The 21,031-nt window shown below is 49.2% G+C and overlaps 1 protein-coding gene across 4 annotated transcripts in view; it reads left to right on the top strand.

Moving 5' to 3' along the window:
• Positions 1–20,355, top strand: part of ELFN1 (extracellular leucine rich repeat and fibronectin type III domain containing 1) — a 184,481-nt gene extending 164,126 nt beyond the window's left edge. For 3 of the 4 annotated variants that reach the window (XM_075010823.1, XM_075010824.1, XM_075010825.1), the window contains exon 4: positions 16,746–20,355. In XM_075010823.1, coding sequence (XP_074866924.1) covers positions 17,220–19,610 — 2,391 coding nt within the window. In that variant the 5' untranslated portion in view covers positions 16,746–17,219 and the 3' untranslated portion in view covers positions 19,611–20,355. Of the gene's footprint in view, positions 1–14,241; positions 14,440–16,745 lie in introns of those variants that run through there. The other variant, XM_075010827.1, reaches the window with a different exon arrangement.
• The last annotated feature ends 676 nt before the right edge of the window (positions 20,356–21,031 follow it).

A 21,031-nucleotide genomic window follows, 5' to 3' on the forward strand; every position in this document is an offset into this window, starting at 1 on the left:
GACATGACTAGTAAATACAGAACACAAAGGAATTCTTTTTCTTCACTTCCTCTGCCTCTGTAGACTATAGCTGCGTCTACACGTGCACGCTACTTCGAAGTAGCGGCAGTAACTTTGAAATAGCGCCCGTCGCGGCTACACGTGTTGGGCGCTATTTCGAAGTTGAAATCGACGTTAGGCGGCGAGACGTCGAAGTCGCTAACCCCATGAGGGGATGGGAATAGTGCCCTACTTCGATGTTCAACATCGAAGTAGGGACGTGTAGACGATCCGCATCCCACAACATCGAAATAGCGGGGTCCTCCATGGCGGCCATCAGCTGGGGGGTTGAGAGATACTCTCTCTCCAGCCCTTGCGGGGCTCTGTGGTCACCGTGTGCAGCAGCCCTTAGCCCAGGGCTTCTGGCTGCTGCTGCTGCAGCTGGGGGTCCGTGCTGCATATACAGGGTCTGCAACCAGTTGTTGGCTCTGTGTATCTTGCACTGTTTAATGAAAGTGTGTCTGGGAGGGGCCCTTTAAGGGAGCGACTTGCTGTTGAGTCCGCCCCGTGACCCTGTCTGCAGCTGTGCCTGGCTCCCTTATTTCGATGTGTGCTACTTTGGCGTGTAGACGTTCCCTCGCAGCGCCTATTTCGATGTTGGGCTGAGCAACGTCGAAGTTGAACATTGACGTTGCCGGCCCTGGAGGACGTGTAGACGTTATTCATCGAAATAGGCTATTTCGATGTCGCTACTTCGAAATTAGCTATTTCGATGTAGCGTGCACGTGTAGACGTAGCCTATCAGTTTAGGCTAACTTCCAAAGACAGGTTTGTAAAATGAGAATATGATGGTGGGTGGGACTATCAACCAGGACTCACATATGTGGGGAGATCTGAAAAGACTTTAGTCCAACCCAAACAGAATAGCATTATGCTAGCAAACAAAACCTGGATAGCAACACTTCAGCTTATCCTAAGTGAAGCAAACTAGCACAAACTGAATGAAACATGCAAGAGCGAAACAAAAATGAAATGAAACAAACAAAACCCCCTACCTCTTGCTGTCCGCAGTTCTTTCAGTTATAAGCATCACGAAAACTACAAATTTGGCCAAAATTTATATATCTGTTTGTAATGCAAGATTTTGTTTGTTCTGTCTTTTAAAGTAGAACATTAAAAGGATGCTCTCAACTTAGAAGTCAGTCACTGACACTTTTGTACCTAGTTTCGTTACAGGTAATCCTTCATAATACTAGAACTGAAAGAGATTCACAGACATAATGGCTACGTCTACACGTGAAACCTACATCGAAGTAGCCTATTTCGATGTGGGGACATCGAAATAGGCTATTTTGATGAATAACATCTACACGTCCTCCAGGGCTGGCAACGTCGATGTTCAACATCGACGTTGCGCAGCACCACATCGAAATAGGCACTGCGAGGGAACGTCTACACACCACAGTAGCACACATCGAAATAAGGGTGCCAGGCACAGCTGCAGACAGGGTCACAGGGCGGACTCAACAGCCAGCCGCTCCCTTAAAGGGCCCTTCCCAGACACACTTGCACTAAACAGCACAAGATCCACAGAGCCGACAACGAGTTGCAGACCCTGTGCATGCAGCATGAATCCCCCGCTGCAGCAGCAGCAGCCAGAAGCCCTGGGCTAAAGGCTGCTGCACACGGTGACCATAGAGCCCCGCACGGGCTGGAGAGACAGCGTCTCTCAACCCCCCAGCTGATGGCTGCCATGGAGGACCCCACAATTTCAACGTTGCGGGACGCGGATCGTCTACACGGTCCCTACTTCAACGTTGAACGTCGAAGTAGGGCGCTATTCCAATCCCCTCATGAGGTTAGCGACTTCGACGTCTCGCCGCCTAACGTCGAAGTTAACTTCGAAATAGCGCCCGACGCGTGTAGCCGCGACAGGTGCTATTTCGAAGTTAGTGCCGCTACTTCGAAGTAGCGTGCACGTGTAGACACAGCCAGTATGTTTCAGATTGTTTCCTTTGCACATTCATTAATGCTTCACATATAATCAGTTCCACTATTTCTCTTGTATAGCCTTAAGAATCCACACCTATAGATTCCACTGCAGGATTACAACCTGGTCAGTTTCCACTGATCATATAGAGCTTTCACACAGCAAAAAACATGAAAGAGAGTCACTTTGTAAAGTAGTAAAATATGATTATAAAAGCCACACAAATTTGCAGGACAATTCTTGGACAGCTATAGACTTTGCTATAGACTTTCATTTTATTTTTTTAATTAAAGCCGGTTTAAGATTGACTCTCTTTTAATATTTTAGCTCCATTGCCAAATTTTTTTGTGTCAAAGAGGAAAGGTGGGGGAGGTAATATCTTTCATTGGACCAACTTCTGTTGGTAAGAGACAAGCTTTCGAGCTTACACAGTGCTCTTCTTCTGAACAAAAGCAGAAGTTACTGTCAGGAAGGTGATTGATTCATATGGGCCTTATACAAAAGAACAGATTTAAAAATTCAAGCTGTAAAAACACTATTCAAGTAACAGCAAAGGTTGGCGCAAAGATGACAGCACAGAGAAAAGACACTGTTTAGCTTCTTTCACCACTAAAGAACAATAGGGCATTTGTTCCCTTGTTTACCTCTTAGCTCACGCCATTGTACTGAGGCACTGGAGGAGCCTTAAGTAAAAAATGCCTTAATCTGTACTATTGTGTTATTCTGGGGAAAATTTGGGTGTAGTTCACTGCTTCATTACTTCAGCTTTATGCCTGTTTAACCTTAGCATAGCATTAGCAAAACAAAGTGGCAAATCAGGCCTGTTATTTGCAAATATAAGACACGTCTGGTCAATTTTAGGGGAATTCTCCTTCACTGAAAGATATTTTTCCTTTTTTAAAATGTGATACCTGCATCTCCCTGATTGGAGGTCTTGGCTTGTCCTCATCCACTGAAAGCTTTGTACTTTCCTATAATGGTCATACCCGCTGATTCTTTAAGAGCCGGCTGCTCTCCCCTAAGCTTGATATGACATTTACTCTGCCCACAGTGATATTTCAGGAGTCTGGTTTAATGCACAGGTACCTAGCTGGTTTCAGAAGGTCAGTTACCCAGGAAGATATTATATGGATTTAACTGAACACTCCATATTATTCTATTCAGTGATCTGCAGCTGTACTATCTACAGCTGAAATCTTCTTAGCCCTGGAAAGCTAAGTAGTGTGAAGTTGAACACAGCAGTGTCAATGTCTGTGTAGTAGAGCTGAGCAAAAACTGGCATTTCTGTCATCTGGGATGAAGAGTTTGAAGATTGATTTTTTTTCCTAGAAGGGAAAGTTATGAAAACACATCTGCACAGAAATGTCTGCTCATTTCTAAATGGAAACATTTGTCCCAGTGTTTTGCGCCTCCTGGGAGTTGTAGTCTAGCCAAGGAGTCAGTCCCATTGGAGAGACTCAGGCATGAAGCCCTTGAACTACAACTCCCATAAGGCACTCCAGCACTTTCAGCTAATGCAGTTTAATGTTGCGCTGTTGCAAAATAAAGTACTGGTTGAACCTCTCTCATCCAGCACCCTTGGGATCTGCCTGGTGCTGGATGAGAGAGGATGAGAGAGTTTGATGAAGCACGGGAGGTCAACGTTGTCTGACAGCATTAGCAACACTTCCACTGTTGACTGGGCTCCTAGAAAACACTTAGGGGTAAACTGGAGCCAAATAGCAGCACAGAACACTGAGGGTCAGGGCTGGTGGCTGTAAACAACCTTTATCGGACCATGGGAAACTTGGCTAAACCCATGGTAAGTGGTTGGCTGGCTAATGAAAATCATGTTGGGTTGCGGATGTTGCCAGATGAGAGCGTGCTGGGCTAGAGAGGTTCACCTGTATTTCCTTTAGAGAAAAAAGAAAATCAGTGAAATCAATTTTTTTTTTTTACTGCTAAAAAATTTCAGTTTATGGAAATTTCTGCAGACTAGACCACCTTTGAGGCAAGAGGCAAGTTTTGAGTTCCACAGACTGGCAGTCACTTCGCCTGATGCTCTACTGCCCTGCCCAAAGCAGAGTCATAAACACCAGTGTAATGTGAGTGTGAAATGTACCAAGTCAGACTGGGAGCATTTGACCTTCACTTAGCACTCCTTTCACACGTCGAGATGCAAGCTCCTCTGAACTTCCACTGGGCCATATATTGCTTTCTGTGTCTATACAGAGCACCTGCTTGTGTCCATGGCATTGCTGCATACAAACCAAGGGCAACAGAACTGTCCTGGCCCTAGTCCCCCTCCCTAGCACCTACCTCTTCTGTCTCGCTAAAAACCTTCTTTCATGCATCTCCAGTCTCCTGCATCAGCCTCTCTGCATCTCTCTGCTTCATTGCCTCTTTATCTCCCTTCAAACCTCAGCTGAAAACGTATCTTTCCTCCCTTGCCTCTGCCTCTTAAATAATAAATAATAGCAGGGAGCGAGAGAGCAATTGACTGGGGAACTCTATTATCTGGTGCTGTGAAGCATTTGGGGATCAAGAATACTTAATTTGTAATGAAAGAGGTGCCAGGGCTCAAGAAAGTATTTAACTTTCATAACTGATACGCCAAGCCCAGAGGTGCCAGAGCTATGAACTGCAGAGCCTAGAGGTGCTGCACCCCAGCCCTGGCACAGATTAAACCCTGGGGATCAAGTATAGGTGGCAGGACACTGTGCAAGCCCATCCTGTGGCCTACTGAACTCATGGCAAAGAATATAAGTGCTGGTTTTGTACTGAAGAGGAACCTAGATTTGATTGGCCTAGGCGCCTTTCTTATTCGACATCATGGCAATGCTAACCAATATCACAAGGCAGGCACGTAAACTGATGCTGGGAAGATGAATGAGAAGAAACCCTGCCTGGAGCATTCTTTCTGCACCTGACATATACAGAATGGACATTAAGCCATTTAGGGGAAACTTCATCATTAATACATGTTTTCTCTGCCATCTTAGAACTGTCTGCTTGTATTATTTTACACATAATGAATAGCCTGGGTTCATTTTAGCATTTGGTGCCCGTTAGCCAAATTTTCCCTCTCCGCCTCTTTGCATGATTAAACATTTATCATTTGTAATGTATCACTGCCACTTTGCTATTGCTCTTTTTTTGTAGTACTGCTCCTTCATTTATTGATAACCTGACCTGGGTGACTGTGAAAGCGGATCTAAGAGAAACTGACATATGGCCAGAGGGAGTCAGAAGGTAGGGAGGCAAACAGAGGGATGGAAGAAAGGATATGTCAAAGAAGGGAGGGTGTGTGCTAATCTGGCTCTTTGCCCCTCGCCAGCAAATCTAATCCACAGCTTGAAATAACTCATTCAGTAGAATAATGCAATTAAGAATCAAGTGCCAGAGATTGAGTGTTATTAGATCTGCTGCCCAGATCCCTCTCCCCACTCCGCTGCTTTGTTTATTTCAATGGTGGCTCTCCTTGCAGCTGCCGCTCTGGTCTCATTTACTGTGATGCCATTAATCGAGGGATGGAAACAAAACCCAACCATCATGAAGTTTGTTTCTGGAGCCTGTATGATGCCCCTTTGGGCTCAAGAAACCTGGTTCTGGAGCTCTAGGAAATCAGAAGTGATGAGTTGGATGTTCTCAGTCCAGTCCCTGTTAGTTACCTGCCTGCACCACAAACCACAGCAGCCCCGTTTGTGGGAGATAAGTGTGTGTGAAGACCCAACACTAATATAACAGGGGTGCTGCAGATCAGAAATGATGAACAGCGTAACTGTGTGTGGATGTATGTTGTCAGGAGGTCTTAGGAGGCTCATCAAAGCTCAAGAGAGAAGAGCATGAACAGAAGGGTGTGAGGGACGTGTGCAGAGCTTGTCTCCCAGCTTTCATGACTAATATTAGCAGACCATTTTCTCAAGCCCATAATTAAATGTGTTCCCTCATAGCACTATCCATGCTTTGTTACGTGGGTAGACCCTGCAACAAATCACTTCCTTCTGGTGTAAGCTGAACAGTGCTTCACCTGTTTCGCTAGGGAACTTGACAGCTGATGACTCCTGGTTAGATTTTTGGCTGTGGTCATTTACAGGACCCAGTCACAGATTTCATCTGAAAGCAAGGGGACTGTATGCAGTGTGCTCCTTTGGCTGAGCACCAATTAGCATACTGTAAAGATGTCACTGATAACATACACCTGAGAGAAGGAATGAAGCCATGTTAAACCAAAGGGCACGGCATTTCGGGTTTAGATTAATCGTGTCAAATCAGTGGGTCAGGTTATCCCAATCCTAGCAAGGAAGTGTCATCAGTCCCTTTTTATTTTCTTTATAATGGGCAAAAAAGATCTGATATGTCTTATTGTTCTGATCTGTTTTTACTTGAGGAAGGCAGGTTCTCGCTTCCCCATTTTTCCTGGCAGACTCTAAAGATGACTGCAGAACAGGTGGAATTATGACCTCACAAGTACTAAGACAGCAAAGGAGCAGTTGTGGAGGGGGGAGAGATTTACTAGTCGGGCTGCTTAAACCCATGGAGTTTTTGTTGGTTTTTTTCCTCACCACTAAGTCAGACTGTGAGGAGCAAAGGTCACACAGAGCAAGAGCCAGTATCCTTTCCCCTTTCCATGCAGGGCTGGGAAAGCTTACCTCCCTGGGTCTCCAAGGACACTTCCAGTACAACGGGACAAGTAAGATAGAATAGTCCTGATTACTAGCTGTGGAGGTTGGGGGACAAATAGATGATGAGCTAAAATCTGGCCAAATGTTTCCAAAGGAAGAGCAAGCAGAAGGAAAAGCTTTTTTTGGGAAGGAAGTGCCCAGAGCAGAGCAGGAACAGACCACTTCTATGTCTTCTTCATCCATAGCAAAGTAAAATTACTAACCCTTTGCGGGTCTCCTTTAACTGCTTCCCTTGTACTCTCGCCTGACATTGGACTTCAGCAGTGTTCCCTGTAAGATGAGCACTGGGGCAGCCAACCAGGTGAGATTCAAGTGCTGCCCACCTGATTAGCAGAGCACTCGCAGCAGCCCATAGCCGGTTGCATGTGTTTCTATTAGTGAGGCACATCTGCACACACTTTGGTGCACATAACAAAATTTATTCTGCCCATGGACAGAAAAAGTTAGAGGGAACACTGGACCCACCCCAATGTCAGTGCCAGGAAACACAGTCCCAAGCGCCAACAAAATGAGCGATTATCTGTGTACTGCAAAACAACAAGGCCTGCATCTCAGCTCCCCAGTCATGTCCCGGCAAGCTAATAAAGAAGGTGATTAGCCCCTCTTTCCTCTGTGATATCTCCTTTATGCTGTCATTTTATTCACACTTTGCAAAGCAAATAAACCAGCAAATTGCTTGCATTAATGAGCTGGAATTAAGCTCTGCTGCTGATAGAATGCCTTTTGTAGTTTCTGTTGCTGTAGAGAATTCAACAGACATGCAGCATACAGGCAGCAAAAGCAAAGACAACAGCATGAGCATTACTGAATCTGTTTGAGTCGCTTACAGTCAGCATTCTCTACCCATTCACACTTGTGAGGGGCGCAGTCTGAATCGGAAGGCTGCTGGGGATCAGCTGGGCTGTCCTTGCGGTGTCTTCCCTTTCTCCTTTCCTGGAAGCTCCTGCTCCTTCAGTCACAAATCCTGCTCTGGAACTGCATGGCCCAGGGCTCAGAGATCACAGAATCACAGGGCTGGAGGGGACCTCAGGAGGTCATCTAGTTCAGCCCCCTGTTTCAAGCAGGATCAACCCCCACTAAGTCATTCCAGCCAGGACCTCGTCAAGCCAGGACTTAAAAGCCTGTAGGGATGGAGAATCCACCACCTCTCTAGGCAACGCATTCCACACTCCTGGTGAAGTAGTTTTTCCTACTATCTAACCTACGCCTCTGCCTCTTCAACTTCAGACCATTACTCCTTGTTCTGCCATCCGACACCACTGAGAACAGTTTCTCACCCTCTTCTTTAGAGCTTCCCTTCAGGAAGTTGAAGGCTGCTATTAAATCACACCTAAGCCTTCTCTTCTTTAAACTAAACAAGCCCAAATCCCTCAGCCTATCCTCATAGGTCTTGTGCTCCAGCCCCTTAATCATTTTTGTTGCCCTCCACTGAACCTGCTCCAGCACATCCACATCATTTTTATACTGGGGGGGCCCAAAGCTGGACAATATTCCAGATGGGGCTTCACCAGTGCCAAATAGAGGGGAACAACTACTTCTCTAGATCTGCTTGAAATGCTCCTCCTAATGCGCCCTAGTATGCCGTTAGCCTTCTTGGCTACAAGGGCACACTGTTTACTCATAGCCAGCCTTTCATCCACCATAACCCATAGGTCCCTTTCCATCGTACTGCTGCTGAGCCAGTAACAATACTTACTGATCCCAGCCTATAACAATACTTGGGATCAGACAACATGGTGAGCCAGGGCAGAACCTCCGAAAGGGCTGGGTTCAGAGCTATTCTGGGGGACAGCACTAAGATCGGAAGCCCCCAGATTTTGAGGGTCCAGCTCAGAGATGCTGGTTTTAGGCTAAAGTGGAAGCTCAGAGATAGGTGGAGATTCTGCCACATCAAAGAGAAGAAAGGAGCTGTTAGAAAAAAAACTTGCTAACTCTCAGGGTGGTGGTTAAACACTGGAATAAACTGCCTAGGGAGGCTGTGGAATCTCCATCACTGGAGAGATTTCAGAACAGGTTAGTTAGACAGCTGTCAGGGATGGTCTAGAGATGGTGGTTGGTCCTGCTGTGAGGGCAGGGCACTGGACTCAATGCTTTCTCGAGGTCCCTTCCAGTTCTAGTGTTCTGTGATTCTTCATCCCCTGCTCTGACCTCCTATGTTGTGCTGCTGTGCCACAGGCAAACGGGGAGCAGTGAAAGAATTCTCCACGGTGTGTAGAAGGTCAGCTTGTGCCTTTAATGCACAGGCCCATATGAGAGCAGTATTGTGCTGCAGGAGCTCCAGGAAGTATTGTGACTCAGGGAGGTCCCAGCATGCAGGGGAAGATCACCCACTGTCCCACCTCCTAGTAGGATGTGGCTGCACTGCCATTTGTGGCTGGGGGTAGGTGGATGTATCTCTCATGCTGTTTTCGGGGGTGGCTTATTCCCCAGGGTTGTGAACAGGGGGCAGCGAGGAGATGTAGTTGTGGCTGGCAGCTGTCTGCAGATGGAGCAGAGGTGTCTCTTAGGCCAGGAGAAATCTAACTACACGAGTAAGCAAAAATATCCAAGTCTAGACTGCAATTTGGCCTTTGACAGCTCTGGGGTGAAAGGTGCCATACACAGAGTACAGAACAGCAGGCATGACTTCCAACGCCAGCAAACCAGCCTGCCCCCTCTGAGCATCAGCTGCAAGCTTCCCTTCCAAGTCTGATGCATCAGGAGAGGCTGCAAAGGAACAGAGCAGGGCTTACAGCACAGGAGATGGACTCCAAGAGTCAGCCCAGAGACCACATGGCTTCTGAACCCATTCAGAGTCATGTGTTTACCACATGTGCTCCAGAGAGTTCCCCATCTTCTCATCGTACTCCTGGAGAGTTCTGAGAACTTTAATTCACTCTCCCACCACCCCGGGGCACTAGGGAAGTCATTTCATTGTCCTCTTTTGATTGAAGAAACTGAGGCACAGAAAGGTTAATTGACTTGCCCAAGGCCTCAAGGGATACAGTAGCATAAATGGGAGCATAATCGACGTGACTCTCAGACGTGTGCTGCAGGCATTAGCCTCTGGCCTCTCCCATTAGTGAGGGAAGGATGTAAGATCGGAGGCTAATCACAGAATACCAAGGGCAGAATTCCTTTTCCAGTCCATGCTGCATCCACAGCCTAGTCTACTCTAGAAGTAGGTTGCTGGTATATTTATACTGGGGCTCCCCTAGTGGATATGCAATTTATAGTGGTGTGATGGGGTTCTGGGGTCCCCCAAGCTCTGCACCCCGGCCGTAGGCAGGAGAGTCTCTCACTTAGCAGGAGAACAGCGGGTTTATTAGCCGACAGGACACAGCATCGTACAGAGGAGTCAGTGCAGCAGGCAGAGACAGCCAGTCCAATCCATGTTGGGGAGAGGAGGCCCCGAGGGGCCCCCAGAGCTGGGGCCTTGCCCCCTCCTTTGTCTTTCTCTCCCTCAGCCCAGACTCACTGCTTCCAACTCCCAGTTCCAATTCAAACCCCTCAGGCTCCACCTCCTCCTTTGTCTGCAGTACAAAGGTGTTACCTGGTCGTCAAGGTTACCCTCAGCAGGAGCCCCACACCCTCTGTGAGCCACTCACACACACACAGGTATCCCCCACTTCATCACATCTCTCCCCCCTTCCAGACCGAACTGAGCGGGGTCACTCAACTGGTGACCTGGGGAAGTTCGGGGCTCTCCCCTTGTGACAGGGCATTGGCTGTACCCTCTGTTCTCCCCTCGATGTGCACCACCTCCACATCATAGTCCTGCTGGGGGAGGCTCCAAGTCAGGAGCTTGGTCTTGGCCCTTTTCATGTGATGCAGCCGGGCAAGTTCCTTTAGTTCCCTTGGGTTGGTTGGTCTCGCTGCAGCACCAACAGATCGAACAGGTCTTTTGTGGTCTGGGTCCTGCCCCATCTGACCACCAGTCCATACAGCTGCTCCAGCCAATGTCTGGAATTCAGTTACAGTCCAGTAACGGAAGGTACAAATGCTTCCATCCTTGGCATTTAGCCAGACCACCACAATGGCTGTGTGCCTCAGTTTCCCCTTCCATGCCACACAATAGGTTTGGAATGTTCCTTCTCATGTCAGAGGTTGCAAGACTAGTTACAGGGAACAATGGTGACATTTCAGAGTTACAGACTCCTTTAGCATACAATTTATGCTTCTACATCAATGTCATCATGTCACATGGCTCTTTCCAAACCTTCAGTACATGGTACAATTCTACAGCTTTTGGTAGCAGCACCCCTTGGTTACAGCAGTCAGCGTGAGTTACAGGACAAACCCATTGCAACTGCACATTTACGTTGCTCTTTGGTAGACCACAACCTTTGTGCAACATCCTTGAGAATCCGGTATTTTGGGGATAAATGGCTGAGGCCTTTCTTAGCACCATCAAGTTCTAATCTTCTCTCTTGCCCCCTGGGGTGGAAATTTGATCTCTCTGGCTGTGCCCTCCCTTCTAACAAGAGCTGGGCCATTGATGATCTCAGGGAGACGGCCCCCTCCCAGCCAGTCTGGAAATTTGCAAACCAAACTGCTTTCTGAGAGTTGTTTTGTGAGTCCCAGACGCAGAATCCACATGAAGGAATCCCTGTTTATCCCTTACTGGCCCACCAGGCCCAAAGCTCCTTTGTCCTTCCACCTCCAATTACTGCCTCCCCATGGAATTAGAAGTGGAGTCCAGTATAAGAATATAAGTGTTTCCACCATCTGGAGATGGGGAATTGCTGGCGCTCTCCTGCATCCTACAGAGACTGACTGTGCAGCTGTTTTATTTGGTTCTCACAGGGCTGCTCACATTCCCTGATAGTTTTTACTTTACTTGCACCAACTTCCAATTCCTGAGAAACTTTTACACTGCCTGCTTTGGACCCTTCCAGAGCACAGCCAGTGGTTTCATACTCAGGCAGGTACTGGCCATCAGGAGCTGAAACAAACTTCTCCCCAGGCAAAGGGCTGCTCTGGTGCTTACAGACAAGCACCTTTCCTGTTCACTCTCCTCCACCTCACTCCCATTTTCTGCAGTCCCCACAGACGGGTCAGGAAAAGTTTCAGGGAAATTCTCTTCCTTAAGAGCTCCCCCAAACAACAACTCACCCCTGTCTGCCTCCACGGGGGCACTGCTCCCTTGAGCCACAACCAGCTCCTGGGTTTCACCTACACCCAGGATCACTTCTGGCCCATTAGGCAGATTCCCACGTAATCCCCCTCCAGGCAGACAGCCAGTACCACCGGAGAGAAGGTCAGGGTCCCTTTCCTCCCTTCTGCTACCAGCTCCTTTATCTTCATCAGTCAGCGTAACTCCATTGCCCATCTGTTCTTGTGTCCTGGCGAGAGGATGACTCTGGTAGGACAGAGCCCTCTCACCCCCTCCCAGTAACACCTCAGCATCAGGCAAAGAACAAGTACCAGAATCGTCTGGTCTCTGGGATTCCCTGATGATACTAACTGGATCAGACCGAGTTAAAGCATCATCCCCCCTGAGAGACACAGAGGTAGGCCCACTTCCCATCTGGGCTTCAGCTGCCCTCAGATGCAGCTCTGGGATCTTGGCTCCATCTCGAGCCCCCACAGGCTCAGGCAAAGGATTCACTTCCCCAGAAGCAGAAGCACTTTTCTTGCACCAAGGACCAGTGTCCTTAGCAGGGACACCACTGCCCATCCCAGAGCCATTCCCTCTGCTCCAGCCCCCATGGCTGGATTCAGAGACACACCTGGAATGCTCTTTTCTGGTGGATCCATCTCCAGCCATCCTAGGCTGGTGAATCTTCCTCAGACAATGGGCTAGTTTCCTCATTGGCACCTTTTCCAAACGCAGGCTCTGCTCTCTCCCCAGGCTGCTGCTGCTGTTCAACACAGACAGACAATGGGAGACACTCTCTCCTTTGTCCCAGCCCCCCGGCTGGTCTCCACACACACACAGAAGGTGAAGCAGCTTCTCTCACAGACAACTTGCCATTCCCAGTGGATCAGCTGCTTTCCTGCACAGACACACAGGCACCTTCCTTGGCCCAGGCCTGGAAAACTCTTCGCAGGTCTGTCTTGGCCACTAGTAGATGATGGGTTGGAATCGCTCCTTCCCTCCTTGAGCTGTGGCAGGCCACTCGGTTCAGAGCTCCATGCAGTCCAGGGTTCCCTGCCCCCATCCGGGCTCACCTCTGCAGGATTCTCCCCAGCCCTCAGCTCCGCCACTGCACATCCACGCTGCCTTGTCCAGCTTCTTTAATCTCGATTCGGTTTCCAGGTGCTGCCACTTCACAGCGGAGTTGCTCAGCGTGGTTGCAGGCTCTCAGGCTGATGCCCTCTGCACCCCACGATTCCTGGAAGAATCCCTTCAGTGTGCCAGGCTTCTTGCGGGTCACAAGCTGCCCGGGGTTAGGCTGTAGGCCCCTCCGCCCTCTGGGACCGACTCCAACAGACTCCCAGCGGAACCCCTTCTTCAGTGTGACACCCGCTCTCAGGGACCATGAGCACACTGTCTTGGGAAGAACTCATTCAGCGTCAGCCTCCTCAGGGGTCACTTGTTCCTGGGGGTTGGGCTCTCGGCCCCTCCACCTTCTGGGACCGACTCCAACAGATTCCCAGGAGTAACCCCTCCTCGGGTGTGACACCCCCTCTCGAGGACCACGACCGCAGTTGCTTGGGTTCGGCCGCAGGCTCCTCCGCCTTGGGGAACTGCACCTCACTGCCCTTCAGCACACCTGGGTCTCGCAGGCCCCACTTCTTCCGGGGCCCCGGTCACTTACTGCTGGATGCTCCATCCTCGGGGTGCAGAACATCCCACTCCTGACACCAGTGTGATGGGGTTCTGGGGTCCCCCAAGCTCTGCACCCCGGCCGTAGGCAGGAGAGTCTCTCACTTAGCAGGAGAACAGCGGGTTTATTAGCCGACAGGACACAGCATCGTACAGAGGAGTCAGTGCAGCAGGCAGAGACAGCCAGTCCAATCCATGTTGGGGAGAGGAGGCCCCGAGGGGCCCCCAGAGCTGGGGCCTTGCCCCCTCCTTTGTCTTTCTCTCCCTCAGCCCAGACTCACTGCTTCCAACTCCCAGTTCCAATTCAAACCCCTCAGGCTCCACCTCCTCCTTTGTCTGCAGTACAAAGGTGTTACCTGGTCGTCAAGGTTACCCTCAGCAGGAGCCCCACACCCTCTGTGAGCCACTCACACACACACAGGTATCCCCCACTTCATCACAAGTGGCATGCCCCATACACAATAAGCTATACTAGAAAATGTTAATTTTCTTGTGTCCACTCTAGGGCTTCTGCTTCCACAGAAATGTCATTACAATCCCTTAACTGGTGTTACTAGATGGACAGAAGTTTCTAAGCTAGATCTGACCCACATATAGGACACTATGGTCAGTAACTTTTGGCTTCCTACAAATTTATTATCAATGTCTCTCCAGCTGGGCAGGGGTGGACCTTTGGAGGAAACGTCTGGATTGTCTCCTGTCACAAACAGCTAGCGTTAGATCAGATTTTGTTATTCATGTAACGTAAAGCAAACGGCTCCATTTTGGGATAGTCATTGTTCACTCTTCAGTAAGCACAAACAAACTCTTCCACTGCTCATCATTAATGTCCTATTTACCAGGCTGCAGAGTGTGACAGGTCATCAGGATCCTCAGCTTTGAAAAACCCTCTGTGTTCCACATACTGTGAGTCCAAGATGGAAGATAAGAGCCAGATTCTGGTAGGACTGCTTGCAGAGTGAGGGCCTGCTCAACAGGAGGACATGGAATCTGGCCCCCAGTTCCCACCAATGCCATATTTCATATGACTCATCAACACGCCCCGCCTAGCACAGGTACTCAGTTTACTCCAGTGCTGTGTGGGAGTTGGGAAAATAGACTGGATTCGTTAGAATTCCACCTTAATGGGCTACAGCTATGCTGCTGTGCTAGGGTGTAATAGCAGGTTAATTTTTCAAGCCTGGTATCTGGGACAGGACAGGACCAAGCAGCATGAAACTACCTTGGGCAGAAGCCACCTTTGTAAGTTTGCTCATGCAGCCAGGTTCTACCTGCACAGCTTGGATTAGAATGTGAAACCTAGGCAACTTACTGCTTTCCCTTCCCTGTGTGAGTTATGAACCAGTTTGTGGGGTGCTTTCAGGTGCCGCCAGTGCCAAATCCTAACATCCGGGAGCAAAAGATCTGGCCAAGAACACACTGTATACTAGCTTTGAAGAAGCTCCACCACAGTACAGGGTGGGAGTTTGGTTAAGTGAGCATTTGAAATCTGGGGAGCATGTCTGTTCATGGGTCAACAGCCTTTATGTTCTGCAGAGCCCTGGGTGAAAGAGAGACACCCTCTCCTGGACCCACCTTCCATTCCATGTTGGTTCCCAGAACATTTCACCATGTACAGTTTCAGGAAGTACTTCATGGGCCACTGGGAGTGGGGATCCCAGACAGCAATGCAAGAATTGGTGTTGAGTCAGTAACTACTCACTGCAAGTCTTGGCCACACACTGAGCTCTGGGCCCACCCAACCTGAACCCCAGAATCCAGATATGCTACAATTTATAAATGTGACAGAAGGCTCCTTGCAGAAGATACATTCACCCTTATTAGGAGCAAGAACAACCCCGCTACTTACACTGATGTCTTCACCAGGTCCTGGGGGACTCTGCTTCTCCTCCTACTGTTCCTGGGATGGAGGACTTCTAGCCATGACTTCAGCCCCCAAAACTCAAAGGCCTGCTAGATCAGCTAGAAAGCAGTTTTCTCACCCAAAGTTTGCCAATAAAGGGAAATCTTCTTTCTCATTCAAGCACAACAAGCTCAGCTAGTGCCCCAGAAAGCCTGGCAGAATGGCAAGGAGTCCTTCAGGGGCACAGTGGGCTTGAAAATACCCTCTCCCACGCCTGAAATCTCAATTTTTGTTGAAAAGCCAAAACCTAAATGGTTTTTTGCCAAAATTGGTCAGAAACGGAAGAGGAGATGGACTCCGAGATGCATAATATCCAGTTTCCAATGAAAAATTCATGTTTTCAGAGATGCAGAGACACTTGTTGCAAACCTTTTCCTTTGTTCAAAACCCCAGAAAATGTTTCAGTGGGATATGCTGAGCAGCCCAACTTAGCACCCAGGAACAAAAAATAACCAGGAATTTGGAGGCTTTTCTTAGTACTGTGACATTACTGGGATCGCCAGAGGTTACCCAGACCCCTCTCCTGAGTCTTACAAGGAGGCTGCCTGCCCTGGGCCTTGGAGCAGGGACAGCTACAGGGAAGAGGAAGGATCTCTCTTTGCCTTTTGCATATGTGTGAGAGGAACGGCCACTTGGAATTTCCTCCACTCCTGACACTGAACATCTGAGGGAGGAGATGAGGAGACAGCAAAAGGGGAGAAGGATCATGCCCACTCAGACAAGTACGATAGACAGTGGTGAGGATCAAGATAGTGGAGGGGTTGGGATGTACCCTGGGAACAAACATGTCCTGGAGTCAGTGTTCCCTGTAAGCTGAGAGCTTGGGGAGCCGCTCAGGAGAGAGTCAGGTTCCACCCAGCTGATTAGCTGAGTGCCCAGCGCCACCCACAGTGGGAAGCATGTGTTTCTATTGGTGGTGCTCATCTGCACAAGCCTTAGTGCATATAACAAAATTAATTCCACTCATGGATGGAAAAAAGTTAGAGGGACTCCTGCCTGGAGCTACCTGTCAACTTTCTAAGACCAGCTTAGGATTCCAGGGCCAGGTTTTATCCTAGGTACTAAGAAGCTACAGGAGCAGTTGGACAGCACCAGAGTTTAAAAGATGCCTCAAATGGCATCCAGTTAGCGAGTGCAATGCTGCTATAACTAAGGTCACAAATGTCAGAAGGTAGGTGTCTAACTACCAGCTTTGTGCGTACAGCTGTCATGTCGTAGATACCTAAATGCCCGCCTTTGAGCCCAAAATTAACTACAGGCTCAATTATGTGTCCCCTGCCCCTGTGAATAAATAATGGAAGCCATGTAAGAAAACTTGGCCCCTACTGCTAATGGAAAGGCAAGGCATGGAAAGCCAGTCCCATTACTGCCCCAGATATGGCTGCAATGTGACAAACGTCCTTAAACATTATTTTGTCTCGCTTTTGTGTTTTTGGTTTTTGTTTGGTTTCTTTGCAGGTGAGCCATTGGCCAGACCAGGGCGCTGAGAGGGCCAGACAGCCAGATGAGCGGTGAGGCAGATGGGCAGGGAGCCCGGTGCCAGCCAAGAGATGGGCACCAAAAGGAAACCAAGGAGAGGCTCTGTAGAAAGTGAAGGAAAAGCCTGTCTCTAAACCAGAGTCTCTTTCCAAGGCCCTTCCCAGCCCTGCATGGCTTCAGTAGAAGCCTGACAAGATATCAGAAGGGCCAATGACTTAGGCTTAGCCCCACTAAGCCTGTGGTGGCATCACCCTGGATGGTCACCAGGCAGTTAGACAACAAGGTTCTCCTTTTCCCTTGCACGCTTCCCACGGGCTCCTAACCATGAGAAGAAAGGAAAGAAGAGTGAAGCTGCCCAAGGAACATTAACCCAAAGCTTCCCTGATCTCCAACCCTGCACCCCTCCCCAACTCCAGCAGATAAGGGAAGTCCTTCTCCACGTTGCCCTTCCAGATGGCAGGTCATCGGTGGGCAGTGACGTCGGCACTGTGCATGTGCGTGGCAGCCATCTCTTTGTTGCATGCAGGCGGGGTGCGGGCAGACTGCTGGCTGATTGAGGGTGACAAGGGCTTTGTTTGGCTGGCTATCTGCAGCCAGAACCAGCCCCCCTACGAGTCCATCCCTCAGCAAATCAACAGCACCATTGTGGATTTGCGCCTGAACGACAACAAGATCAAAAGCGTGCAGTATTCCTCACTCAGCCGCTTCGGGAACCTGACATACCTCAACCTGACAAAGAACGAAATCTCCTACATTGAGGACGGTGCCTTCTCAGGACAGTTTAACCTCCAGGTGCTGCAGCTTGGCTACAACCGCCTGAGGAACCTGACCGAGGGAATCCTCCGGGGCCTAGGAAAGCTGGAGTACCTCTACCTCCAGGCTAACCTCATCGAAGCAGTCACCCCCAATGCCTTCTGGGAGTGCCCCAACATAGTGAACATTGACCTGTCCATGAACAGGATCCAGAGACTGGACAGCAACACCTTCAGGGGCTTGAACAAACTCTCGGTCTGTGAACTCTACAGCAACCCCTTCTACTGCTCTTGTGAACTCCTCGGCTTCCTGCAATGGCTAGAAGGCTTCACCAACATGACACGCACCTATGATCGCATGCAGTGCGACTCCCCACCAGACTATGCTGGCTACTTCTTGCTAGGCCAAGGCCGGACTGGTTACCGCAATGCCCTGGGCATGCTTTCCACCCTCTGCACCGGCAGTTCCTACACCATGATACCTCGCTTTATCCCACCCAGGTACCAAGTGACCACAGCTCCCTCAGAAAGCCCATGCTCTGAGGAAGAGTGTTTCTCCGGGGATGGCACGACGCCCCAGGTCTCCCTCCACACACCCATGGGGGAGACAGAGATGCGCCCCAACATCCGGGTGAAGCATCTCACCCATAACTCAGCCACGCTGACTGTGCAGATCCCGTACCCGTTCAGCAAGATGTACATCCTGGCGCAGTACGAGAATGGCTTCTCTTCTGTCATCACCAAGCTGAAGAAACAGAAGGAGGACATTGACCTGACAAACCTGGTAGCACAAAGAGACTACACCTACTGTGTGGTCTCCCTCCACCACGCCTTAAGGTACAACCACACTTGCCTCACCATCTCCCCAACCAAAATGAACAAAGAGAACCTAGTGCCCACACCCTCCACTGCCACCCACTACATCATGACGATCCTGGGCTGCCTGTTTGGTATGGTGATTGTCCTGGGGGTGGTATACTACTGCCTCCGTAAGAGGCGCCAGCAGGAGGAGAAGCACAAGAAGGCAGCTGGGAGCATGAAGAAGACCATCATTGAACTAAAGTATGGGCCAGAGATGGAGACAACCAGTATCACCCAGCTGTCCCAGGGGCAGATGCTGGGTGGGGAGACCGTGACCCGCATCCCCTACCTTCCCTCTGCTGGGGAAGTCGAACAGTACAAGTTGATAGACAGCAGTGAGACCCCCAAGGCCACCAAGGGCAACTACATGGAAGTGCGGACGGGGGAGCAGCCTGAGAGACGGGAGTGTGAGCTCTCCCTGCCCCCTGACAGCCAGAGCTCCGTGGCTGAGATCTCCACCATCACCAAGGAGGTGGACAAGGTGAACCAGATCATCAACAACTGCATTGATGCCTTGAAATCAGAGTCCACCTCTTTCCAGGGGGTAAAATCGGGAGCAATTTCCACCGCTGAGCCTCAGCTGGTCCTCTTATCGGAACAGATCTCCAGCAAACATGGCTTCCTGTCCCCAGTATACAAGGAAAGTTACAGCCACCCTTTGCAGAGACATCACAGCATGGAGGCAGCACCCAAACGCTCCAGCACGTCCTCCAGTGGCTCCATTCGTAGCCCCAGGTCCTTTCGCTCTGAGGGCTCCGGCCACAAGTCAGAAGCCAAGTATATCGAGAAGACCTCCCCAACCGCTGACACCATTCTCACTGTGACACCGGCGGCTGCCATTCTGCGAGCAGAGGCAGAAAAGATCCGACAGTACAGCGAACATCGGCACTCTTACCCGGGCTCGCACCAGGGGGAGCAGCATGAAAGCATGGGTGGGCGTAAGCCCTCCATTCTGGAACCTTTGACCAGGCCCCGCCCCAGAGACCTGGCCTACTCTCAGCTCTCCCCCCAGTATCACAACCTGAGCTACAGCTCCAGCCCAGAGTACACGTGCAAACCCTCACACAGCATCTGGGAGCGCTTCAAACTCAACCGGAAAAGGCACAAAGATGAGGAGGAGTACATGGCGGCCGGCCATGCCTTGCGCAAAAAGGTCCAGTTTGCCAAAGACGAGGATCTCCACGACATCCTAGACTACTGGAAAGGTGTGTCTGCCCAGCACAAGTCCTGAGTCCTCCCACGGCTGGTGACTGGACACTAACTGGACCAAAAGAAACTCGCAGCAGCTATTTTTATCCTGACTGTCTTTCCAACCAAACCACCATAAATTATGAGACAATCTATAACTAATCTATATAATATATCAGAGAGAAAGAGGTCTCTTGTTTGTGAGATCCACACCAAATTTGAACACAAAGACACTAAAAAAAAATCCTGTGGCGTGAGAAAAAAAGTTTTTTGTTATTTTTTTTTAAAGAAAAAATATAAAAATGGGTGGGAGATGGGCCAAGGTCTGAGGTCTGGAGTATTCCAATGTTACATCGCATGAGTCCCTCTTCTGTGATTTTTGTGGGTTCTTTGTGTACAGTTTGTCTTCTTCTTTCTCCTTCCCTTCCAAACAAAGCAAAACAACAACAAAAACCAAAAAGAGACCAGAAGGACAAAGTTCCTTTGGGCTTTTTGCAAACGGAGTCTTCCACCTTAGACGTTCATCCAGTCGAAGGCTCGTTCGTGTGTTTATTCACTGGGAAGTTTTACCACATGTGGCATTGTAAGCCGAAGTTGTCCTACTGTACAGAGAAAATTTCTATATTTGCAATGTTTGCTGTATAACAAGAAAGAGAGAAAAAATAATATACATCTACTAAATATATATATCTATATATATATATATATATATATTCACCTGTTTGTACCAGGTTTTAATCACGGATTTTAGACAAAGCGGTTAGGTTTGATTTGGAGGATGTTTTTGTTTGTTTGTTGGTGGGGGGGTTAAGGGGTTGATGCTGGTGTGGGATTTTGGGGGTGGGAGGTTTTTTTGTTTGTTTTTGGTTTTGGTTTTTCCCCTCCAGTGAATATCTGTCTCAATTTCTGATTGATTCCAAATGCGTTACAAAAAAAAAGGCACATTCGACTAGAAAATCAGCGTCCCTCTCGTTATTCCTTTCGAGGCAGGATGGGAGCTTGCCTTCTCTGGGACCTGGAAAGAGGACTGGAATGGAGGGATCTCTCGCTGCCCATTTGGTCAACTGACTGCCAATTTGCTTTGCCAAATAAACACACCAGTCTCTCTCTCTCTCTCTTGCTCACTCTATCTGGATGTACTTAGAAGGCAATTGAAATTCTGAAAATAAAATGGAATCCTTGCAGGAAGAGGCGTTGACAGCCAAAGACTAGGTCAGGGATAGGCATTGGTACTAGGGTACTGGATATTTGATTTTTTGTAATGCCAGAAGGAACCATGATGTCATCTACTCTGATGTCCTGCATAAAACACAGGCTTTCGCCCAAGGATTCCTGTATCCAGCCACTAGCTTGACAGCCCCTGAGCATGTTTTAGCACCACCAAGTCCTGGCCCATCCGAGAACTATGGCCCTATTCCCAGCTACTGGCCCTCCTACAGCCTGTGCATTGGGTGGAATGATCCA

The sequence above is a fragment of the Carettochelys insculpta genome, chromosome 16 (assembly GCF_033958435.1).
Source record: "Carettochelys insculpta isolate YL-2023 chromosome 16, ASM3395843v1, whole genome shotgun sequence".
In the NCBI taxonomy this organism is placed as follows: Eukaryota; Metazoa; Chordata; order Testudines; family Carettochelyidae; genus Carettochelys; species Carettochelys insculpta.